At 36.2% G+C, this 25,095-nt stretch overlaps 1 protein-coding gene across 3 annotated transcripts in view; it reads left to right on the top strand.

Moving 5' to 3' along the window:
- The first annotated feature begins 532 nt into the window (after positions 1–532).
- LOC136839483 (protein CIP2A) overlaps positions 533–25,095 on the top strand; it is a 29,991-nt gene continuing 5,428 nt past the window's right edge. The window contains exons 1-16 of one of the 3 annotated variants that reach the window (XM_067105592.1): positions 533–599; positions 1,488–1,621; positions 2,265–2,443; positions 2,712–2,826; positions 3,879–4,046; positions 6,857–6,982; positions 7,215–7,351; positions 7,900–8,052; positions 9,255–9,381; positions 10,013–10,251; positions 13,006–13,156; positions 13,674–13,789; positions 14,484–14,658; positions 15,372–15,524; positions 16,720–16,854; positions 18,502–18,679. In XM_067105592.1, coding sequence (XP_066961693.1) covers positions 1,517–1,621; positions 2,265–2,443; positions 2,712–2,826; positions 3,879–4,046; positions 6,857–6,982; positions 7,215–7,351; positions 7,900–8,052; positions 9,255–9,381; positions 10,013–10,251; positions 13,006–13,156; positions 13,674–13,789; positions 14,484–14,658; positions 15,372–15,524; positions 16,720–16,854; positions 18,502–18,679 — 2,257 coding nt within the window. In that variant the 5' untranslated portion in view covers positions 533–599; positions 1,488–1,516. Of the gene's footprint in view, positions 677–1,487; positions 1,622–2,264; positions 2,444–2,711; positions 2,827–3,878; positions 4,047–6,856; positions 6,983–7,214; positions 7,352–7,899; positions 8,053–9,254; positions 9,382–10,012; positions 10,252–13,005; positions 13,157–13,673; positions 13,790–14,483; positions 14,659–15,371; positions 15,525–16,719; positions 16,855–18,501; positions 18,680–25,095 lie in introns of all 3 variants that reach the window. The other 2 variants (XM_067105591.1, XM_067105590.1) reach the window with 2 other exon arrangements.

A 25,095-nucleotide genomic window follows, 5' to 3' on the forward strand; every position in this document is an offset into this window, starting at 1 on the left:
ATAAACATATGGGGCATGATGGTATCTCATCAAAGGTGTATCATATATTCATGACTGGTTACTATTTTTATGGTTAGAATAAAGGAAGAAGCCAAAGACAGGAAAGGGGATTTAGGTACATGTCTGAGGTCTAAGGTATAGGAGCCATAAATTAAACGTGTTTAGGTTGGGTTCTGCAAAAGATACAGTGCAACTTGGTTACCAGTGAAGAGAGTTGTGGATGATATCTCATTAGGGGATTAAATGTGACAAATGAACAGATGGTTAGATTTCCACCAGAGATACCCCGTATTATACACACACACACACACACACACACACATATATATAGCCATTTCCTTGACAAGGGAGTGACTTGAGTAAAAACACCATATCTGTTTCTGTTGTTTCATTCGACTCATGGATTGAATCTTAAAAAATTAAAATCTCGTTTAATTCAGCAAAAGAGTAGATCTGAAAATGACTTGTTAAAAGAAAGTATCATGTCAGGTTATGCTCGACATAAAATTTCTTTTGGTGCCCTCACGCTGACGGAAAATAAGAAGAAGAGCGCCGTTTGTCGGGGACATTTAATTTGAAATCGTCTTCGCAAACATTAAGTCGGTAACTGTGTTTATTTTGTAAATACCATATTTACCCTTTTCAAGTTGTTCGTATTTACGCTAATTTGAGATAGGTAAAGTGTTGTAATTTTGTTCTCCATATGTTTTTTGAAGGCCGATAGAGGTTAAAGTTGAGATATGCGGTCTTTATTAGACTAGGTTGCCGGAGAATCATTTCTCGGATAGGCCTAGGCTAAGCTTAGCAAAGCCAGGCTAGGTCGCTTAAGCCTGTTTTGCAACTAGTAGAAAAACACCAGATTGTTCAATTTTTCAGTTAATCTTATAGATTTCGCATGTGGAAGGCAGCAGACTAACCTTCCATTCAAGTTTTGTGGAAATGGCATAGTCGTAGCTTATACACATCTACGATGTTTTTGCAATTCTTAGTTTACGAATGGAGTCAATAGGCCTAGCCTTAGATAGTGAGATAGCATCATAGCCTAGGCCAAGGTCCTTGCAATTGGGTGTAGCCTAGCCCAGATCTACCTTAGGCCTGTTGGAAAATTATCCTATGGCATACCCATAGCTATTCATAGTTCTTCATGCTATCCCATTCATATTTGGCTACTTATACAGTAGTAGTTATATTCATAAAACATAAACTATTTAATCACTAGTAATAAACTGTATTACATTTGTTGTTATACATCATAGTTCAGTCTGACCTATGACCTCCCCTTTGACCTCCAAAGCTTTTTTGATACCATAGTTTTGAAATTTTTCGTATTCAATAATCTTATTTTATTGTTCCTAAACTTCCATTTATAGATATTGTTGTAAAGTTTGTATGCCTTGAATCAGTGAGCTCTTTGGCAGTGCTTTATAATTTTTAAGGCAGGTTTTACATATAATGATTTCAGTTTCAATTTATAATCTTCCTTTTAGAGTTGGTTTTCAATACAACAAAGGCCATCATGGGTAGCACAAGTCCTCAGATTAAAAACTTTATAATGACCTCGTACGAATATCAGCGTAAGAAGACTGACAGAAATTTGATGCAAGTTCAGCGGCAGTTGCAAGTAAGTTGTTGATAGCTCTTCTGTTTAGTTAATTTTTATTTATACATATGTACACATGCTTGTTTTAGTTGAGCTGCCATTTTGGAGCCATATTTCTTCCATAAAATTTCACTAAGACTGAAAAATTTGATTTAGTGGCACATCATCTGTCCATGGCATATCATCTGTATTACTGTATGAGACTAGAACTGTTACGTTCCTTGTATTTGTCTTGTAACAGTTGCTTTGCCTTCCAGGGAATTTTCCAATGATTGGAGACTTTTGTTTTTGTATTTTAATTCTTTGTGTGATCTTTTTCTTGAACTCAGTTATTTGCAACAGTTTTGTCTCAGTTTTAGGATAAAATATGGGTGAATTAGTATAATTTGTTAACTGTGTTATAACGATCTGTTTTTACTAGAAATAAGTTTAGTCATTATTCTGTTAATTTTAGTAAGTGTAATGCATATTCAGCTGAATTACAAAAAATTGTTTTACTTAAAACTTAATTTTATCAATGTCCATGATCAGATTGTATCACATCTAAGGATTGTGGGAAGGTGTTTGACCTTATTTTATTCATTTTGCCCTATGGATGAGTCAGAGCAAGAAGTATTCAGTTGCATAAAGTGATACTAATGTCATTTACCTTTTTATTTTTTAGATATTGTCTGTAGTAAGTGATCTTCATGTATTTGAACCAACGTGCATGGAGACACTAGAGTTTTATGTTTGCCTTGAGAAATTACTGACTTCTGCTGATGGAAAGTCTCCATTAGCATGGAAGATTATTACCCTCTTTGCCCATCTTTGTCAGTCAGAAAATATAAGAGTAGCGCTGAGGTAAGTTATCATGATTTTAGTGTTTTGATTGGTGGAATTGAGTCTATTAGAAATATTACATTTGTTTGATTATTGACTTTCTGACAAAACTGCCTCTGTGATCTGTAAAAAAGTTATCATTTACAAGCAAAGATGAATAATATAATAATTTCTGTAGAAATCAAAGCTGACTCAGATTTTTATTTAAACTTTGACATTATGTGTAAGTGTGAATGGATGTTAGTGGAAATAAATATTTAGAACTGAAATATTTATGTAATACTTTCAGAGATGATTTAAAATTGGTACCTGTTTTATGTGACTTCTTACTAGCATCCAAGTTTAGCAAAGACAAAACTTTCAAACTTCTTCAGTTGATTGAAGCAGTATCATACAAAATCAAGGTTGGTATATTCTGTTGTTCTATATAAAGCTTAGTTTACTATAACTTAAATTTGTCTTTTGAATCTCAAAGATGTTTGTGGTCTGAGCAGTCTGTCCCTTTTTTCTTGTTTAATAGTTTTTTATGACATGAATAAAGATCTAGTTGGGTATTGCTACCCAAGATAAGCCTGGTCCATAAAGAAAAGTGATTTTTATGTAACCTTACCCGTATTGTAGAAAATTTGCAAACTCAGTTTGTATGCATTAAATGAATCCTGCTATTTACATGTATTTTTTATGAAAATTAGTACTACTTGTTTTGTGCTAGTGAGGGGTAGTGTTAAAAGAGATGCTTTCCGTGTGAAACTGGGGGGTATGGTATGGGTGACTGCTGCTTATTGCAGTCTGTTGTGTTCCATTCCTTTCTTTTAATTTTGTCATCCTAAGTATAAAAATTTAACCACAAGATATTTTATATATCATGTCAAGTATGGTAAATAGTGGTAAGGTAGTATTTGATTTTATACTCTTGTATTCTTTGTTCATTATATCATTATATAGACTAGTCTTTTTCAAGATTTCTTTGCTTTTCAGGTATTACACTCTATTTTTTTCCAATTTTAGTTCTATTGTATAAACAAATCCTTTAGGCCAATCCTTTGAGAGTTTGGGAATGCTATTCATAAGCTCACCCAAAGGTGAAAACTGTAGTAAGATTAATTTGAAGATAATGACAGGTGGGAAGAGACCAAAGGGAACTGATGAAATGTAAAAGATAAAGCATTGTAGCTGGGTCCAGAGGAACAGCAAGGACTTTTTGTGCCATCTACAGTGTGTTACAAAGCACACAGCAAGCCTTATTGCTTGTAAGGACTTTTTATTTAAAAAAGGGAAGAGTCTTGATGTCTGAGTGTTTTGAGGGATTTCATGGGTGAAGAGTATAAGAGTTTAAAGCAGTGCAACTTGGGATAAAGAAACAGTAAAAAACTTAAGCATTGTGTAATATGTACCTTATTTTTTCTCTTATTCTTGAGATCAGTCTTTATCTTTAATGGTATTTTTTTATTTTCAGATTCCCCATGCAGAAGCATGGGTAATAACTTTAGTCCAGTATCTGTCAGACTTAGTGAAGGCTGATAATAGCGATGACCTTTTTTCCCCGGCGCTTTCCATTCTAGCTAACCTTTGTCGCTTCAATCCTCCAGCTTTAGCCTGTCTGCGCAGCTATGCTTTCACAAAGGTGAGTTTCTTCTCATGAGCAAATTCTGAGGATAGTTTCCTTTTGCCTGCTTTGCTCTTCAAGATTTAATATTATTATTATTATTTTGGAATAGTTTAACTGGATGATATAGTCACATCAGACCCTCATAGGCCTTGTTCAGAGGACTTAATTTTGAGTGTGGTGTGAAAATTATATGCCAGGGTTAAAGAGGCTAAACAAATGGATGACCAGTTAAAGATGGTGAAGGAAAGATGATTGGTAATGATGAAAAATTGTTTAAAAATTTACCAGATTTAAAATGTTTATATATATACATACACAGGGTGTTTCGAAATTAGAGCCGCCCCCTCTACAGCATTAACTAAAATTGATGTGGACAAAAACAAAAGTAATTCAGAACAGGTATTTATTTAAGTTTCTCTCTGAGTATTTAATATTTTGTGTGGCCTCCATCTGCCTGTACCACAGCCTGCATTCTTGATGGGTATGTTTTCAGCAAATCGCAAAAAGTTGAGACTCAAACTCCATTTCCTGAGCACTTGGTCACCTCTCTTCGCAGGTCGTTGAGGCTTGGTATACCTTCATGGTTCACTGTGTGTGCTTCAACACCATCTTTTAAGATACTACCATTGTTTTCAGACACATTAAGGTCAGGAGAGCTACCTGGAAATTCTCTTGATGAGAAGAAATCGATACCACTGTTTTGAAGCAGCTCCTGTGTCTGAAGAGCCTTGAAACATGGTGCCTTATCATGCAAAAATGTGACTTCTTCAACAGATAACACATTTTCAGGATCTTTGAGGAAAGGAAATACTCCACCAGTAAGCACAATTTCTCTGAAGTATTCGCCATTCCATGACTGTCATTTTTTTTGATGATCCACATTAATCTTTTGGCTATGAAACAAAGAAAAGTTCCCAAACATTCAGGAAATTTCACTACTTGGCGATAGCGCACATCATCGCTGATATCATCCAACTTTGCAGCCCAAATGATGTCATTTTTATGATTTGGTTTCCTGACTGTGTAAATGAAGAATTCATCTGATGCGGCAACATGGAGAAAGTCAGCTTCATCCCAGTCTTTAAGAAATGAACCACAAAACAATGCACGGTCTTCTCTCTGTTGCTGAGTGATGTTGGGCTTGCTGGTAACATGAAATGGCTTGATACCAGATTTTTTCAACTCACGATATGCAGCACTATAACTTCTCTTCTTTCCCCTTTTTGTTTCTAGTTCAAGCGCCAATTTACGTCAAGACTTTCTTGGTCTACCCACTGCCTCAGCTATGATATCTTTTGACTCCTGAGAAAGGACTTCAGGCCTTCCAAGATTCTAACTCTTTTCGTGATGACAGTCATATGGATTTTTGTTCCAGTTTCTTTTAACAAAGGATTTGTCTCTTTTAATGTATTTAGCTATCCAGGAATGTGAAATGAAGGATGTGCCAGCATCCTGGCCTCTCTGAAGGTTATAGCCCGGATTCAGTCAATCCATCTGATTTCCTCCAAGTTGTTAGCCATGGCTGTATCTAACTCTGTCACTCAGTCTGAAAATACAAGAAATGTAAAATTAAAACTAGCTTAATAGAAACTTAAAATAATGTACTTGGAGATAGGCTATAGCAGAAAACTTCATAAATTTCCATTTGTTCTGTGGAGGGGGCTCTAATTTAAACACTCAGTATATATATATATATATATATATATATATATATATATATATATATATATATATATATATATATATATATATATATATATATATATATATATATATATATATATATATATATATATATATATATTATATATATATATATATATATATATATATATATATATATATATATATATATATATATATATATATATATATATATATATATATATATATATATATATATATATATATATATATATATATATATATATATATATATATATATATATATATATATATATATATATATATATATATATATATATATATATATATATATATATATATATATATATATATATATATATATATATATATATATATATATATATATATATATATATATATATATATATATATATATATATATATATATATATATATATATATATATATATATATATATTATCCACAGAACAAATATTTATATATTCATATATATATATATATATATATATTATATATATATATATATATATATACATATATATATATATATATATATATATATATATATATATATTATATCAGATTTTTATGTTGCATGTTTTTTTCATCTCACATTAGCTACGACAATAGAAGACATTCTGGCACATGCATAGTGAAAAGCTCAGGGCATCTTTATGATGCTGCATGGAGTTTGATATATATATATATATATATATATATATATATATATATATATATATATATATATATATATATATATATATATATATATATATATATATATATATATATATATATATATATATATATATATATATATATATATATATATATATATATATATATATATATATATATATATATATATATATATATATATATATATATATATATATATATATATATATTTATTATAATCATATATATAATATATTTGTTTTTATCCAAGTTTGATATTTCAAGTGAAGACATGTAAGTTTGTTTTTATCCAAGAAAATCACAAGCAAACAATTTTTGGGGCTCAAAAGAGGTCACTTGGCCCTACCACTGTATGCCTATTTTATTATTATATATATGAAATAGTATAATTTTTCATTATAATATTTTACTTTTTTAATATTTGTGTTTTGGCTTATTTCTCGATACTTTTTTTCCAGCCAATAGTTCACTGTCTGATTGACATGAAGAATCCATCTAATAAAGAAAGGTTGTTAGCTGCTGAAATGATGCTTTACTTGCATCAAGACTTTTCAAGAAGTGGAAGAAACTATGCTGAAGAGCAGGTATGAGAAATAATTTAAGAATCATGATCTTAATGAAAATTATAACCAGAATCCAGTGGTATCCTTCACAGATATAATCCCATAGGGACAGAGTTGCAAACTTTTATATTTTTGTCTAACAAGCAAAAGATTGTTTTTCCTGAGAATGCTATAATAAAGATATTAGGCATGTACTGTAAATAGTGATAATGTTGTGATGATAGTTTTAAAAGAAATTAACTTTTATTTGTAGGTTGCCAGTGCTATTGATTGTATCCTGCAAGCTGCAAGTGACGGCTTTGCTGAGAATGATGTTTCCTCTCTTCAGCTAGCTGCTGATGTATTTGCTGAATTTTCAGCCTGCCCCAGTTTGGAAGAGAAATTGCGAGAGTAAGTATGCCTTTGAAAGTATGAGCTCTTTAATAAAGTGATTGATCATGTAATGAAAAGATATTACAGATGAAGAAGTGACTGAGAAATCTGGTGCTAATTGGCTGGAAATTAGATTGAGATGATTTGGGCATTGGTAAGAAATGAGTAACAGCCAGAAAACTAGTGTATACTCGTATGTAAGCAACAGGATGAAATCCTTTAGGAATATCTTGGCAATTGTGAAAAGGGTATAAATAAAGACCTAGACCAGACTGAAATTCAGGCAGAGAATGTACAAGACAGCAGAGATTGAGAGAACCCTGAAAAATTTTCTCTTGTCCTGACTTCATTAAAGGAAAGCTGACTTGAAAATATTAGGTGATGATGAATAACAGTTCTGTGTATGTTGTTTTTTTTTATCTCTGGTCTTTCTGGGATCTATTCTTTCCTGTCACTGCATTGGCACACATAATTTGATAAAGACAAATGGTATTGTTTCTGTAGCACAATTTTAGGTTCATGTCAGTAACATTGTACATTTATTTTAATTTTTCTTTTTTTCTCAGGCCAGATTATTCAGGCTTTGTCCAAGGAATTATGAAATATCTTACACCTGAGAGTCCAGAGTCTGCAGTTGAAGTATTTCTAAATTTGCTCTATCATATCATTGATTTAGATCAGCCTTCTATGCAACCACTGTATGAAGACATCTTTGTGAAGTAAGTATGAGGTACTTAGGTTTCTTCAGTTACTTTTCAAGTACAGCATTGTTTGAGAGTACATAATTTTTATCTGGATATTTAGTGCAAATAGTTTGATTATATTTGTTTTTTCTTGAGCATCACTGATAAGTTCTGGGAAATCCCCATTCATTTAATGATTAAGCCCCTTCATTGTATAAATAGCTTTCAGTCCTTAGCCATCTCAGTTGAAGAGATTAATGAATGAATTGTTGGGATTTTCTGGCTCCAGCTGTACACAGGTTGGTTCCTCATGCCAAAGGAAGTTTCAAACAGCAGCATGTGTGTCCTTCAGTGTGCCTTGCACTGTGCATGTTGGCTGTATTAAAAGCTCTTTGCAGTTCCCATCTCCTCCAGTTGTAAAATCTTTGTCTTTATTCTCTTTCGATCTGGACGTTCAACTTCTTTAATTTATTTGGTTTCATTTTTCATCTTCCATGTGAGAACAATCCTTTCAGTTCAGCCCGATTAATTTCTCAAACTTCCTCAGAGATTTAGTTAAACACCATGTAAATATTCCAATGTACTTGCATGTTTGTCATATTTTCTTGTAAAGAATTTCAGAATTTCAATTAAATCTCAAATCTGAATCACTTGTAGGTTTTGCAGTTCAGACTCACCACTGTAAATTGGTGCTATCAGTAATTCTGATGTTTCCTTCATGGTTATGTTACCCTGAAACTGCACTTTCTGCATTATCAGCCTTGATAATAAGACTAAAGAATAGTTATGGGTTTAAGAATACTGTAAAGTATTTCATAAACTTGTTTCATAAAGTAATGTCTCCTCTTCATTACCGTCTTGAAACTGTTCAAGGAATATACTCTAATTCCCAAAGTTGCATTGAAAAAAAAATTAATTGGAGCTCAATTTTGAGCTTTCTGTTAACTTTATGTTATGACTACACTCCACAGAATGTGGACATATTCATTTTTTATTATATTCTTACCTCAGTTTTATTACAGTATTTAAAATAATGTACATCAACAACTTTCATTTCCTTTTCTTCCTCTTGATGCAAATTTTGGAATTCTTTTGGTAGGATGACTAAAAGAAATCTCACTGAGTAGTGAATTTCTAGAAAAATGGCTGTTTTAGCTCTGTGTAAACACACAATATTGTAACAGTTATTTGAGAATTTTTAAAACATTTCTGAATAAGTAGCTCTACCAAAATTTCAGGGTCATGAAGTGGTTAACAAGTGACTGCTGCATTTTACCTGCTTTACGTGTATTACGAGCACTTATAATGGTTGATAACAAGTTTGTGGACTCTCAGTATATACAAGAATTTATATCTGCCATTGTGGTGAGTGCTTTATATTTTGTAATAAAATTTATTTGGTGCCCAGAAATTAAATTTGTATCTGTTAATGATATACAAACTGTTCATCTAAAGCAAAATGAAATGCAAATTTTCCTTTAAGGGACATTTAGAGGAGCTCCTTTTATTCTGAGGATTGTGCTTTTTTATTATATGAAGAGAGATTTTGAATAGTAAAGGACATTACAGTAATTTGTTCTTACAAGCCCTGTATCATTTTTTTTAAATTAAGTGAAACACTGCTTCAGTTGAAGAATTTTGTGTTCAGTTTATCATATACTGTTTTTAAGTAACACTGGCTGGTCAAATACTTAAGAATTTTTGATATTGTTGTAAATTTAGCAAAAATGCCATTTATTTATTTTGATCAACCTTGTTTTATATATTCTTTTGGTTGTGGATCTTTTAAACATTCTAGAAAAGAAACCTTGCATGATTATAATAATTAGACCAGTTAGTTGCTTGAAGCCTTCCCACAGGTTTTTTCCTATAGTATTATATTGTGTCAAATGGCATTTCCAATTTTATTTTATAAATTTTTGGGAGCCAGTCTGCCATATGACAGCATACAGTAGTGATTTTTATAGTCTCTTATATATATCTATTGTTCCCTTAGGTGTCTCTGGACATGGATGAGGCAATGCATTTAAGTCCTCAGAAGCTTCACCATATCAACAGTATCTTGATTTTGGTAGAGGAATTGTGTAACTACGACACAACTCTCCGTATGAAACTGGCAATGACCTTCCAAGTGTCCAAATTCAGTAATTTGCTGAAGCTTGTTATTGGTCTTGGCACTGCCTCCAAGAATAATGAAACTATTATGTGCTCTGTTCCTGAAGTCAGCATTAACAGGTAGGTTTAAGTTTGAAGATTACGAAAGTTATTAAATGGTGGTAAAAAAAAACATGAATTTAGGTAAAACAGTGCTGTCAGGACTTATCTGTCACAGTGTGCCTTGTGTGGTGCACAGTAGAGGTAACAAGGACTCTCTAGTATCATTTTGTTCCAGTATTCCTTGCTGCATTTTACTTATCGTTTCCCTATGGTCTTTTTTTAACTTATTTGTCAGACTTTCTCCAACTTCTTTAATGGTACATTGCTCCATTTTCAATTCTCAGTTAAGAACAAAGCCTTAAGGTGAGGCCCATGTTAGTCTAGCATTGTCACTTGGGGATTTTGGTGAACTATATGGTAATAAAGGTGAAACTACAGAGAATTTAAGAAATTTCCATTAACACAATAGTTAGGACTAAGAAATCCCTTTGGAATTTGAAAAATATTTAGAGCTGCTTAAATCTAGGAACCTTTTGTGGCTTCCTCACCCATAGGACTTTATGGGAGTTGAATGCTGTGATCAGCTGTGTTTAAAACTCTTGAACTTATATGACCAGTTTTTGTGCATTTCATTTTTTTGTGGATGTGGCTGCTAGTATTATTAGAATGTTTTTATTGATTTCTAATTTTATACCAAAAGGTAGACATATAAACAAAAGATTGTTAGAAAGAAGGTTGACTGCACATAGTCTTTGGAAAAATGTTCTGAGACTGATGCCTCACTATCTTAGGACTTTGCTCTATTAAGGTCAGTGTCCTAGGGCAGAACATTTTCACTGCTTCCTAAATTTGATCTATACTTAAGAGCAAAACACCAGTCAACTTGGTCATTCTGTGTGGCCAAAATGTCATAATGACTTTTTGGTCTTGCTCTATGAAATTAGAACAAGTAAGGAGAAAGAAAGACATTTGTTGGCTAAATCACTGGGCCTCATTTACTTTTATCTCTAACATTTACTCATTTTTCACTTGGTAGCTATTTTTAGCCAAGGTCATTAGCAAAAGTTTTAAGTAGTGTACTGTGACTTATGTTCCACAGGGGACAGAGTACCTTGTTAATTCAGTTACTACAGTAGTTCTGATCACCAGTTGTTTGAAGTTAATTTTTTGTTGTGTTATACCTCTTGTGTACCACTATATCTTTGAGCTATCATTTTCTGTATAGTATATATGCCTTAATATATTGATTTAACATTTTCATATAAGTACCTTAACAAGTAATTACATAGCTATACTTTCTAACTCATGCAGCAGCTTTTTTATAAAAAATCGCGGTAGCGCTTCGATTGTTTAGTGTTGTTGAGCCCCTGAAGTCTGCTTCTCATAGGAACCTGACTCGCAAGAAACTCTTCCTCTTTGCGTTAGCCACGGCTAAACTTATCAGTGAACTCCAAGCCATTGACAAGAAAGTGGGTTTCTCTCAAGGGAATGCAGTTTGTTCTTTGACTCTAGGTTTTCTGGCAAAGAATGAGGAACCATCCAATCCCTGGCCTCTTTCTTTTATGGTTAAGAACCTAATGGATATTCTAAGTCAAGAGAAAGAAGAAAGTCCTTTGTCCCAGAGTGCTGAGAAACTACCTGCATAGGATAGAAATGATCAGGGGTACATCTGGTAGCCTTTGGTGATCAGTAAGGAACCCATCTTGTCCTCTCTCAAAGAATGCCTTGTCATTCTTTATGAGAGATTTAATTAAGGAAGCACAAGCCCAGATCCAGGAGGATTGGTTACTGAACCTTAAAGTAAGTGCTCATGACATCAGAGCAGTGTCCACTTCATTGGCATTCAGACATAACATGTCCTTGTCTTCTGTTATCCAGTCCACTTACTGGAAGTGCAGGTCAATTTTTGCCTCCACTATTTGAAAGATGTGGAAACTGTGTTTAATGACTGCAGTACCCTCGGGCCCATTATCAGTGGCTGGCATGGTATTAGGTGAAGGATCATAGGAAGCACTCTTTTTCTCAATCTATCTTTTCGTCATGGTGTGGGGTTTTCGAGTTTTGGGGGAGCTTGGGGGTACAAGGTACCTGGAGTATCCACCAGTCTTAGTGGATAGGGTGAGGTTTTTATCAAGTGTTTCAGAGTAGGTTACAACGTTGTCTGATTTTTAATCATGGTACTGAGCTCAGGGCGAGGGCACTTATGCATGCTTTGCTAGCCATCAGTCCTATCCTTTGCTGCAAAGCTCCCCTCTAAAGTAGAGGCGCTCCACGGCTCAACAGCCACCCCACTACAGGTTAAGATGAGCACCAACCAGAGGCAGTATTTACCTCAGTAGCTCTCTTACCAGGTAAAGAAACAACAGACATTGCATTCAGTGCTGGCAGATTATTCTATTTCTTTATCATGTCTTAATGTTTTGGAGTATATTATGTCCATGGGTCCCACCTCCGTTCAGTGTGGGATTCAGCTTTGTAATTACTTGGTAAGTTACTTATATGAAAATGATATTTTCATCATAAAATTGAGTTTCATATATACTTACCAAGTAATTACTAGATTAGAGCCTGCCCTCCTCCCCTCTCATTGACATGATGGCATTAAACGAACTGTCAGTGGCTGCCATGTTGTTCTGGTGTTCCCCAGTAGTGAGCGTGGTCTGTCATCTGCACTAAACAATTGAAGCGCTACTGTGATTTTTATATAAAAGCTGCTGCGTGAGTTAGAAGCTGTAGCTATGTAATTACTTGGTAAATATATATGAAGCTTAATTTTATGAAAATATAATTTCTTGCCCCTTTAAAAAGAAGTAAATTGATTTTCTCTTTTAGCACATGGAGAGACTTGGAATTTACTGCAGCTACTAAACGCGTGTCAAAGACTGAGCTGGATGACAAAATGTCACAAGGTGTAGTTAATGTGATGTCTGTGGTGAAACTTCTTGGATCTCACAATGGAGATTTTATCATTGAATATGAACAGGTACAGTATGCAAGTAAATTTTAACCTGTGTTAGTTTTGTAAAACTGGATGGCATGGTTTCCTGTCATCCTGTTTGTTTATTTTATATTATAAATTTGATTTTTCTTGCAATATTCTTTGAAGATTTTCTGATATATGAGATGTTGTATTAGTTGCCAAACCTTTTTATCACTGGCCCACAAGATGTCCTCACTGTCTTTCTAAAAGTACTTTAGTATCTGATCATTCACATACATAAGGATTAGAAAGTTTCTTACACTGTCAGGAGGCCTTTGCTAGCTAGTCATGAAATAATTCCTCTGGTTTAGTTTTTCTAGGTAAATGTAATTTGACGTCTTTCAAGAGTCAGGTATATTGTTTAGTTTTGAATTAGGCTCCTTTATTCCAGTCGCTATGTTTCTTTTCTATCAGTTCATGGCTGGTTACAGGGTATTAGGTTGTAGCATAGGTCAAGTAAAGGTTTGCATTTATTGAATGAAAAATTATTTAAATTTTGTACATCTCCCTCAATTTACAGATGATGAATAATCCTATGACTATGAAACACTTGGTTCGGTGCGAGCGTTCCACTAATCCAGATCTAATCGCCAAGGCGCTGACTGTATTATCAAAAGGGACTATTACAAGTGCTAGGTAAGATCTATCAGAGTTTACTGTGCTTGTAACAGACAAGGTAAGATAACAGATTTAAAGTATTTGCTGTTTCATTTGACCAGAAAATAAACTAATATCACCTGTTGCATGGAGTATACATTATTTTATTCACACATTCTATTAGTCTCTAACTTTATGAGGTCTCTCAAACTGTGTTTTGGAAAATGCAGAATAAATGTATAGCTTTAGAATTTGAACTGTATGACAATACCTGGTTGTGACTTATTTGATGGATGTAATAAGAGTTAGAGCATCATGTTGTGTTATCATTAATTATTGCTGTTTTTACCAGCTGCTCTGAAATTGGTGAATGCTATATTGAATGAAGGCTTTTAAGAATTTTTGTCATTGCAATTGAATAAATTTTAATGTCTCTTGTTCAATTCTCACTTGTAAAAATGTTGAGAGATACAATTTTTTCAGCTGGTACCTGCACTACAATATTTAGCATTAACATGCCAATACTTTAGATATTTTAATATTAATTCAAATTAGAACAAATTCTTGATGAATGCACATGGCAGGGAAGGACAAGATTTCTGTTAGAAATTAACCCTATACTGTACTGTCTCTGTCTAATCCAGGTCTGCATACATTTATCATTTCCTTGACTGCTTCCCATCAGTAGTATTTCCACCACTATATTCTAATGTATGGCTTCATTGTTTTCCAGTATGGAAGCATTAGTGAATGCAGTGGAAGAAAGTAACAAATCAAGCATTTCCCATGGGTTAGAATCTGCGTTATTTACCAGAGGGGAGAGGAATGTCATTCCATTTTCACCTGATTTGGAAGCTCGTATAGATAAAATGATTGAGCGTTTGAGTGGCACTGTAGAAAAGTTAGAGGTAAGGGATTAATTATTAAGTAACATTGTGAGGCATAATTCTATCATAGCAATAGATACTCTTTGTGGGATACTACTTAGAGATTGCCTTGCATGGTTCACTGTTTGCAAAGCAGTATTGTTTCATCTCATACACTGGTTTAATAAGGTTTACGCTTCATCTAGAATACATACTTTTAAGGTTTACTTTAGCTGTTCTTGTTTTTAATAGTGAGAATAATCCATAATTGTATTGAGAATTTATGCTATGTTTCAATAATCAAAAAGAAAAGTCATATGAATTATCTTATAATTAGAAAATTGTGGGATGTAGAAGTTGTTCAGTGAAGATACATAGGAAAGCCTTGAAATTTGGAGAGATTGGGTGTAAGTAAAAATATGGAATGGGTTGGAATTTTCTCATTTAATCCAGTAAAGGGAAAATCCGTCATAAAAATCTTTGATGATTGTGGTGGGAGTTACAAAATATTGAAACTCAGACAGTTTAGATTGCCTGTAGTCAAAATGCTTATATTAATCAGAATATGTTATGTGAATTTAAAGTAGATTCTCAAAGTAATGTTTTTGTCCATTACATCAAATGATCATTTATAGTTTCTTTTTGAAATTCATGTGATTTGTATCCTATACAATTCCAGTGAATTTACAATTCACTGTAAAATTACTAACTTGCAATTTGATTTACTTTTCTGTGTTGACCTAATCTTTTTTCAGCTGAAGGACATTGGTTTAACAGCTGTGATGGAGATGTACGAATACAAACTAGCCACCATGGTGCATGCTGAAGAAACACTTCAAAATGCTCTAGCTGCAGCAGATTCACGGTACAGACAAACTCACTTGGCTCATTTGCAGGCGCAGGCTCAGGTAGTTATCCAATTTTGTAGCTACTAATTGCAGATTTTTTGCTGTATCTGTGTTTTTGCAATTTACAAAGTTAAAAGTACAAAACTACAAGGTCTTTGCAGTATTGTTTAGCTGTCAGCAACATTTTATGTTTTACAAGAACTCTTGTTAAAGTGGAGAAGAATTAAAATTCTATAACTGCATTTACTGTATATATGCGGATATGTGTGAATTACAGTAAGTTAAATATTAAGTAAATATAATAAAGGTAAAAGATAAAGAAAAAATTATAATAGACTAATTATAAGGGCAGAAGAAAATTTATCACAAAAAGGAGAGTAAACCAATATAAAAGCATAATTTATTATAATTAAACAATATGCAAAGAACAAACATATCTGAAAATAGGGCAAAGTTGACAAAACTGCTTTAAAGTATGAGGACCAGGACTTCAGATGAGATAGTGGTCTCAAGCCTTTATGAGCTTATTTCCACAAACCAAAATTCAGAACATGAGTCAGCTTCTACATCCATAGGTGGTTTACTGTCTTTTAGCCCCCTTCCCCTTTAGCAAATATCCTACAGAAAGGGTTCAATTTACGATTGGTATCTATAAATAATATTGCCTATATTATCATTTGACTTGGAAACCACCATATTTGTTTTGTGTGTGTGTTGTTTCTAGCCTGCCCCCAACTTTATTCCTATATATATATATACCTTTTGCATAAGTTTTATTTTAATAGAGATGTTTCACATTCATGATTAATCCCTGATCCCGTTTTTCTGCCAAAAGCAACCATATTTGCTGAACAGCAGCACCAATATGCAGTAAATGTGCCTTGCTGATGAACTTATCTGTTCCAGAGGTCCTGTATTCCTCGCACTGTTGGACTGTGGAACAGTCTACTTGAGGGTGTCACGCAACTGAAACTTTAAAGGTTCAAACAAAGATGCAATACATTACTACCTTAATGTTATTCTTGTATCTTTATTAATTTATTAATTTTTTTTTAAGTGAGATTTCTTCTTTTTCTGTTTCTCTTTACCTTCTCTTACTTCCTAATGAACACCATATTCTTTAGAAGCTTGAGTTTCGAGTCAATAGCCCTTGTGGGCTTATTCCATATGAACAGGGTTCATTTTCTGAAAAATGATAATAATAATAATAAAAATAATTAAATTATGAATCATTTTTTGTATATCCAACTTACAGACTGACCAGTTAAGAAAACTGTTGAATACCTGGGAAGAACGAATTTTAGCAGTTCAGCATGAGAAAGCAGAAGCTGAAGAGAGTATAGTAAAAATCCAGAAGTCTTATCAGCAGGTCCGGGAAACTATGATAACTGTAAGTACTTTGGTTAAAATTATTTATTTTGTTATTTAGAGGTGAAGTAATATGTTAATATACTCCAATACAATATCAGGAGAGTGGCATTACCAATTATGTACTGTATATACTCGCATATCATGCGACTTTTGAAGACCTAATTTTGAACCTAATTTTAAGGGGGTCGCATTATACATGAAATATAAAATTAGCGTGTGCAGTATTCACATAGTACCATCTCTTCCATGGATCTTTTAAAAAGTTATGCTTTACTTCACTGTATCCAGTAATATTGTATATATTCTCATATTACTATTGCATTTTAAAATACAAACATAGCGATCAATGTTTTGGTTTGGAAATTAGCTGTGGGCGATTACGAGTTAAGTTTATTTTGCCATATTTAACTCGGTTCAGAGCAATTTTCTTGCTTCTAGTTAGTGTAAATTAATTCCTAGATACTCTGTTTATGTGGGACAAGGTTATTTTTCATTATACAAAGTGTTTTGAAGTCAAAATATGACTTCAATACGTCTCATTGTGAACTAAATTTAGGTATTTTTTCGTTAATAGATGGTGTTGGGGCATGTTTTTTGTGTAAAAAATCAGCAGATTCTGTTTGCTATTTTCACTTAATTTAATCATAATACCAGCTTTATGTATTTATCTTTTATTGGTGTGAAAACAACAGTAAAATGTGTTCTTTCATGCCCAATAGCTTTGATTAAAATACTATTCTTTCCAATTTTATTTATAGTCGAGTTTCATCCATGTTGCTGATGCATGATAATTTATAGTCATTAGCAGCTTGAACATTATTTTCTAAGCTTCAGCTACAAAGTGCAGCTTAAATTTAGCAGTATATTTCCTTGCTGATTTTTTCTCCACAGTGAATAAAGGTATAATGTAAAAAGATAATTATCAGTCCTGTTCTACTTAACGTCATTTGTAACATAACTGTGGTAATTTTTTACTATCGTACTATGGTTGATATACAAGCAAAACAGGTGTTGTCTGATTTAGTTGTTCACAGCAAAACAGCTGTTTCTTGTTCATTTGTTTATGGCTGTATGCGTTTACACAACGAGTATAATGTTACTAATGATACTTTTATCATTCTCTTTTACTTTTTTAACTTATTTAACTAGAAGATGGGATAGATAAAGAGATGGAGGAAATGAGGTTAGTCTATTGTAATTTGGTCTCAGAAAAGGAACTCGCATGATACACAAGATACATGATAAAATAATTTTTTAAGGGTGAAAATTTGGGGTTGCATGATATGCAAGATCATGTGTTACACGAGTATATACTGTACATAACTCAGTAGGCTGGTCCAGTGCATGTGTGGAAGGCTACTCTGTATATGAAAGGCTATGGTTTATGTACTATACCTAGGTAAAATACAAATTACAGTACCTTAAAAATTTGGCCTACTAGTTTTTTCTTTTGTTGAATGGCTACATCTGTAGTCGTAAAGATTATATGAATTTAGGAACAGGAAAATGTTAATTTAGTGAATGGACAGGTTCGTCAGATGTGTTGTAACAAATATGATTTACTATGTGGCATCTAATGTCTTATTATTATGGTTTGATATTTATCCTGAAGAGCTGCATATGTAAATGCTCATTAGCTGTATTACTATTTTATATCTTTATACAGGAAAAGACAAATCTAGAAAGGGTAAATAAAGAACTGTGTGGCGAAATGAAAGAACAAAAAGCAGCTATTGAAGCTAGAGATGAAAATATCCGACGGTTTCAGCGTCAAGTCCAGGAGTCTCATGCTGAGATAAAAAATCTTCATCAGGTCATTAAAGAAGAGCAAGATAAAATTCAAAGTAAGTTTGAGTTATTTAAGTTTATGTTCCTATATTGTTTTGTGCCTTATCATCCTTGTGTAATCTTGAAATCTTATTTCGAAAACATATAGAGAGTTTGTTCAAACTCCTGTTTCCCACAATATGAAGTTTTGGTCCTGTTTTGTTAGTATGCACCTGCTCTTCATGTCTCTTTTTGCAACTGTGCTCTTCCTCTTTTCTCCTACTTTTTTATCCAAGCATGCCACATTTTCCCTGTGGCTCCATTTACTTTCCAGTCCACCTAGGGCTGTTTTAAAGTGGTGATGTCTTTAGTCTTGTGAACATTGCTTGCCTCTTCTCCTTGGGATTTTGGCTATGCAGTTAGAATTCTTGCTCCACAGCAGACCTGCTTAGAAAGAAAATATTTCACAATGATTTATTACTTAACAACTGGACTATGTTTACAATGAGTGGTGCAGATAGTGAAACTGCATTGTTTCAACTATTTTTAGATACTTTTCACAATGAATATTATAGGGGCATTGCCTACAGTGTGCTTGGAATGGCATACTGTTAATTGTACTTTAGGTTACTTTGGTCTCCTCCCATCTAGTTGTCCAATCCCTTAAACTTTGTTTTGGCCTCATTTTAGTGTCAGCCATCGTTATGAAACTAAAACTAGGATTTAGGGGTCTGGTTAAAATACCTGCCACATTTGGAGGTTGAAATTGAAACATGCTTATTTGTGCTGCATTTGATCCTATGAATATATTGATGCTTCCCGAATGAAAACCAACAAGGAAAATTTTTAAGGAAACTAAAAATCCTTATGCTAAATATCATTATGGGAGTTCCAGTGATAGAGACTAAAGAATGTTAGGTATGCAAATATCATACAAGATATTCTTATCTTTCAATAGTAATAAAGTGCTCTAGAGAATAAAGGTGATTAATTGAGTGGGTGATGTAAATTGAGGTGTAAATTTTGTCCCCCATTTGGTTGGTAACACCTAATGGTCCCCCATTAGGAGCTACTTCCCAGGTGTGCCTTCTGTTGCACTGAAGACAATGTTTCATGTTCATTGTTTTGTACATTTTACAGTTTGTCTGTCCTCACTGGTTCCTTCTCATATAAGTGTTCAGTTTCTCCAACATAATCATGCTCTGATTTTGACCTTTTACAGAAAAACTGTTCATTTGAGTAAGCCCCACACAAGTCAAGAATTAGGATTCAGTGGTTATGTTAATATAATAGGTTTTCATATAAGTAACTTACCAAGTAATTACATAGCTATACTCTCCTACTTGCGCGGTAGCTAAAATTTGAAGTTTGTGGTAGCGATTCTGTTGTTTTCGTGTAGGTGACTACCCCACCCACTATTGGGAAACAATAGGAACAACAAAACAGAGGAGCTCACTTCTTTTCTGCGGGCTTTAGATGTAACATCTAATGTTTTGGCAGCTTTGTTTGGAGTTTTTCATCTCTTTTTCGCAGGATTTGGTGATGTTCTCTTTGTTCTGGTAGCTTTTCAGCTGAGCTTAGGTTACGTTACCCTTGTGTTATTAATAATGTCGGATTCAAGCTCCTCCAGTTTTAGATATTGTAGGGAGGGTTGCAAGACCCGCATGACTAAGGTTACTTACGATAGTCATATGATCTGTTCTAAATGTAGAAGGCAAGAGTGCTCAAAGGAATTTACAAGTGAGGAATGTAAAGGATGGGATGAAAAGCAGTGGAAGATTTTGAAATCTTATTTGGAGAAATTAGACAGATAGGAAGAGGAAGGCAGCTTCTAGAGCTGAGAGTAGGGCTCATAGTTTAGAACCTGTTACTATTCTTTTTGTTGATAACCGCAGCCCCAACAGTAACATTTCTTATTCTCCAGTTTTAGCCTTATCCCCCATCCTTCGTCCCCCTAATATTTTGCCATCAACTCCTTTACCCACCTCCCATGCTTCAGAACCCATTGCCATTGCCAGCCTTGAGAGTAAGTTTGATCGCAAATTAGAACTTGTGGTCAGTACAGTATAGTGTCGAAGCTAGGGGAGTCCCTTAAGGTCCTAATGGATCAAATGCATAGTGTTGTGTTGTGCAAGTGCCAGTGCCAGTGGAGGAGGTGGCTGTTCATCCCGCCGATTCTCCCAGATGAAGGTCCCTGTCACACTCTCCTGAACCTAGGAGGAGACATATCAGAGGTCCAAAGGAGGAGGAGGTCGGTGGGGTTTGCCCACAGACAGTCGCCCCCTTGTCCGATTCTGTAGCTTGTGTTTCAGACAGCCGTTGGAAAGGCGTCTCTATCAGTACTCATCAGTTGTCTTCGGACTCCGATCTCTCCAGCCCCAACAAGCAGCGTTCTTGGCGCTTTCAGGACGAATCTTGTCCTCTTCAGAGACATCGCACCAGTGAGATTTCTCCCGTTCCGTCGAAACGGACTAGAGAGACGTCATTCAGCCCTCGGCCAGGTTGCAGTGCATGGCATAGCTCAGACCGCTCTTCACCTGAGCATTCTTGTTCAGAATGCCAGTTTTGGTGCCCAAGCACCCCTCTGCTAGGAAACACTCTTCATCTTTGTCCAGGCGCCCACACGAGTGCCCAGTGTATTCTCCCAAGTGTCGCTCAGTGTTTTCTGTCGCTGAGCACTCAACACTGACTCCCGAGTGCCCGGTTGCTGCCTCTGCAAGCTCGGCACCAACTGTTCAGTGCCCAGCGCCAAATGAGCACCCGGTGCCAACTGAGCACCCATCTTCTTCTTCACCTAGCGTCAAATGAGCGCCCGGTGCAAACCGAGCACTTGTCTTCTTCTTTGCCTGCACTCGTCACAGAGGATCCATCTTTTGCTCATATAAAGCAACAGTTAGCAGATGCTCTGGGTCTGCAGCAGAAGGCCCCTTCGGGACTGAAGCCATCCTGAGACCTATCTTTGTCTCTGGTCTCTTCTACAGAGGAGGAAGTAGTTTAAGAACCAACTTCCTTGGCGTATGCTTCTCTTTTGAGGTATTTCTTAGCAACTTTTCTGTTGCATTTCCAGCCAGTTGCTCCAGTTTCACCTGCTTTTACCTTCCTTATGAGGAATCAGGTAGACTCCAGCACTCATCTCCCCGAGATGGTTTTTTCTTCCTCTGCGAGGAAAGCTTTGAAGGAAGTAAAGGATTTGCTTGCTATGAAGAGAGAGCAAGGGAAGGATGCTGTTACTTTTCCTCCAGCGAGACTCACAGCCAGAAGATACTTGTTGCATGCTACGGGAGAAGCTCCATCCTTGGGAGGTGCTGCCATCCCAAGATGACTTCTTTGGTCTCATCTCCTCGGCTCATTGATCCGCCTTCTCATCAGCAAAGGTTTTCTTTGCCCCCTCGTAACTAGATCATCCAGTCAAGTACATGTTTAAAGTCTTCGAGGTGTTTAGTTTCCTCGACTGGACGATAGGGGCCCTTGCCAGGAAGATGGAAGGCTACGATGTGTTGGCGACAGGCCTGTCAGTGGATTGGCTCGGTGTTTTGTCATGCGCTGATAAAACCATTCGAGATGGCTCCTCGGAGCTTGCAGCTATCTTTTCCATTGGAGTCCTGTGGTGCTCCTTCACCACAAAGGAGTGACTTCAGTTCAGAAGTCAGCATTGTTGTTTTCTCCCTTGGACAAACAGTACCTGTTTCCGCAGTTGGCCGTAGTGACTGTTTTGCAGAAAAAATCGACACAGGATCTTATGGCCCAGTCGTCCGAGCGCCCTAAAGAGTCTTCTGCTTTTGCTTTGAAATCTGTCTCTCCTCTTCAACAGCAGCCCTTTCATGGGGGCAGACAGTGTTTCTCTGCTGAACCCCGTTCCAACATATGATTCACCACTAGGTCCATCAAGAAGACCTCATCCAGACCTTCTTCCAAGAAATGACTCTTCTACCCTTCGTGCACCTGTAGGAGCCAGACTCCTCCTCTTCTGGGAAAAGTGGAACGCCAGAGGCGCGGAGCCTTGGACAATCAAAGTTCTCAAGGAGGGCTACTCTTTTCCATTCAAGGAGTACCCTCCTCTCGTGTCTTCGCCGATCGCATTGACGGCATACTCAGATAGCTCCGAGAGGTTTGCAGCTGTGGTGGAGGAAGTGTCATCTCTCCTAAAGAAAAGGGCCATGGAAGTAGTAGAAGACAACACTACCAAAGGCTTTTACAATTGCCTGTTCATAGTCCCCAAGTCATCGAGGGGGGGTCAGTGTTTTGAACTTCTTCGCACAGAAGATGAAGTTCAAAATAGAGACAAATCAGTTGTGTTATCGTCCATCCAACCGGGCAACTGGATGATCACCCTGGATATGCAGGACGCGTATTTCCATATCCCAGTACATCTGGAGTCCAGGAAATACCCAAGATATGTCTTCGAGGGCTGAGTCTTCCAATTTTGATTGCTATGTTTCGGCCTCTCTATGGCCTCTCAGGTATCTACGCAAGTTCTTGCACCCCTCACAAAGTGGCTACATCTTCTAGGCATCAATGTATGTCTGTACCTGGACAATTGATGAATTTAGAGAATCACAGATGACCCTGACTCAGGAGATCTTCTATTTGAGGATGATAAACTGAGTTTTCAGGTTTTTCCATTCCCCGAGAGGCTAGAGTCCTGCCTTTAGTCAATACAAGATCTCCTTGCGATACTGTCGTATTCAACGTATCGGTGGATGACCCTATTGGGAACTCTGTCATCCATCAAGCAGTTTGTGAAATTAGGGAGACTATGCATGAGACCTCTTCAGTTCTTCTTGAGGGCAAACTGGAACAGAAAGAAGCAACCAGACTCAGTGACGTTCCCCATAACGTCGGAGATAAAGTTGGACCTGCGGTGGTGGATATCCGAAGGTAGACTTCTAGAGGGAAAGTCTCTATGCCTTGTGTACCCTGACCTCTTCTTATATGCAGATGCCTCGGACTGAGGCTGGGGAGCCCTTCTAGGCAACTTAGAAGCTTCTGGTACATGGTCCTTGGAACAACTGAGTCTGCACATAAATGTCAAAGAGCTGACTGCCATTCATTTGGGCCTAAAGCACTTTGTAAAAGCAGTCAGAGACAAGACCATGGTGGTGCACTCTTACAACACCACGGCTTTCTCCTACATAAAGAAACAAGGGGGACGCATTGAAGGAGCTGATTATTTGGGTGGATCAGAATCAGGTCAAGATTGTCACTAGGTTCATCCAAGGGAAGATGAACTAAGTCGGAGACGACAGGTTCTTCCGACAGAGTGGACTCTGAACTCTGCGGTCTGCAATGGACTATGGAAGTTGTGGGGCAAGCCGACAGTGGACCTGTTCGCCACATCGAAGAACCACCATCTTCCTTTCTTCTGTTTGCTGGCTCTGGATCCTCAGGCATGGGCGATGGATGCCATGCTGATAAACTGGTCAAACTTGGACCTCTACGCCTTCCTTCCATTCAGCATGCTGAGAGAGGTGCTCAACAAGTTCCTATCCCATGGCAGTGTGACGATGAACCTGACAGCTCCGTTTTGGCCGCTCAAGAAATGGTTCCCAGACCTTCTAAGACCTCGCGGATTTTCCCAGACTGCTCCTGCAAGATCCACATTTACTCAAACAGCCCCACCTTTGGAAATTGCAACAAGGACTATCCGCTCTAGCTCTGACAGGCTTCAGACTGTCTGAAGACTTGTCAGAGCAAAGGGATTTTCAAGGCAAGCTTTGGAAGCTACTGGGGATGTAGATGTCAGTCTTCCAGCCGAGTCTACCAGTCAAAGTGGGCTGCCTTCCGTAGGTGGTGTAGCAGCCGTAATATCTCTTCTGCTAAAACCACTATAGCCCAAATAGTAGACTTCCTTCTTTTCCTAAGGACCACCAAGGGGCACTTCCTTCTTTTCCTAAGGACCACCAAGGGGCTCTCTTCATCCACCATCAAAGGCTATAGAGCGATGTTGGGGTCTGTTTTTAAGCACAGGGGACTAGGCTTGACCTCTAACCAAGACCTTAGCAACCTTGTCGAGTCTTTTGAGACTTCCAAGCAGGTAAGAGCTGACTCAGTATCCTGGAATTTAAATGTAGCTCTTAAGTGGTTAATGGGACCTGCTTTTGAGCTTCTCCGTTCCACGTCTCTTAAGAACCTAATGAAGAAGACTCTCTTCTTCGTAGCCTTGGCCACTGCAAAACGAGTAAGCGAACTTCAGGCCATCAACAAGTGTATTGGTTTCGCTCAGGGAGATGCATTTTGCACCTTTACTCTTGGTTTCCTGGCCAAGAATGAGACACCATCTGACCCCTGGCCGCGATTGTTCTACATTAAAAACCACAGACCTGAAGAGGAAGAAAGGGCACTTTGCCAGGTTAAGGTGCTTAGATACTACTTAGACAGAGCCAAGAGGATCAGAGGCCCTGCCAATAACCTCTGGTGCTCCGTTAAAAATCCCTTGCGACCTCTGTCCAAAAATGCGTTGTCTTTTTTCCTCAGGAGCCGTATTACGGAGGCG

This window comes from Macrobrachium rosenbergii, chromosome 6 (genome assembly GCF_040412425.1).
Source record: "Macrobrachium rosenbergii isolate ZJJX-2024 chromosome 6, ASM4041242v1, whole genome shotgun sequence".
Taxonomy (NCBI): domain Eukaryota; kingdom Metazoa; phylum Arthropoda; class Malacostraca; order Decapoda; family Palaemonidae; genus Macrobrachium; species Macrobrachium rosenbergii.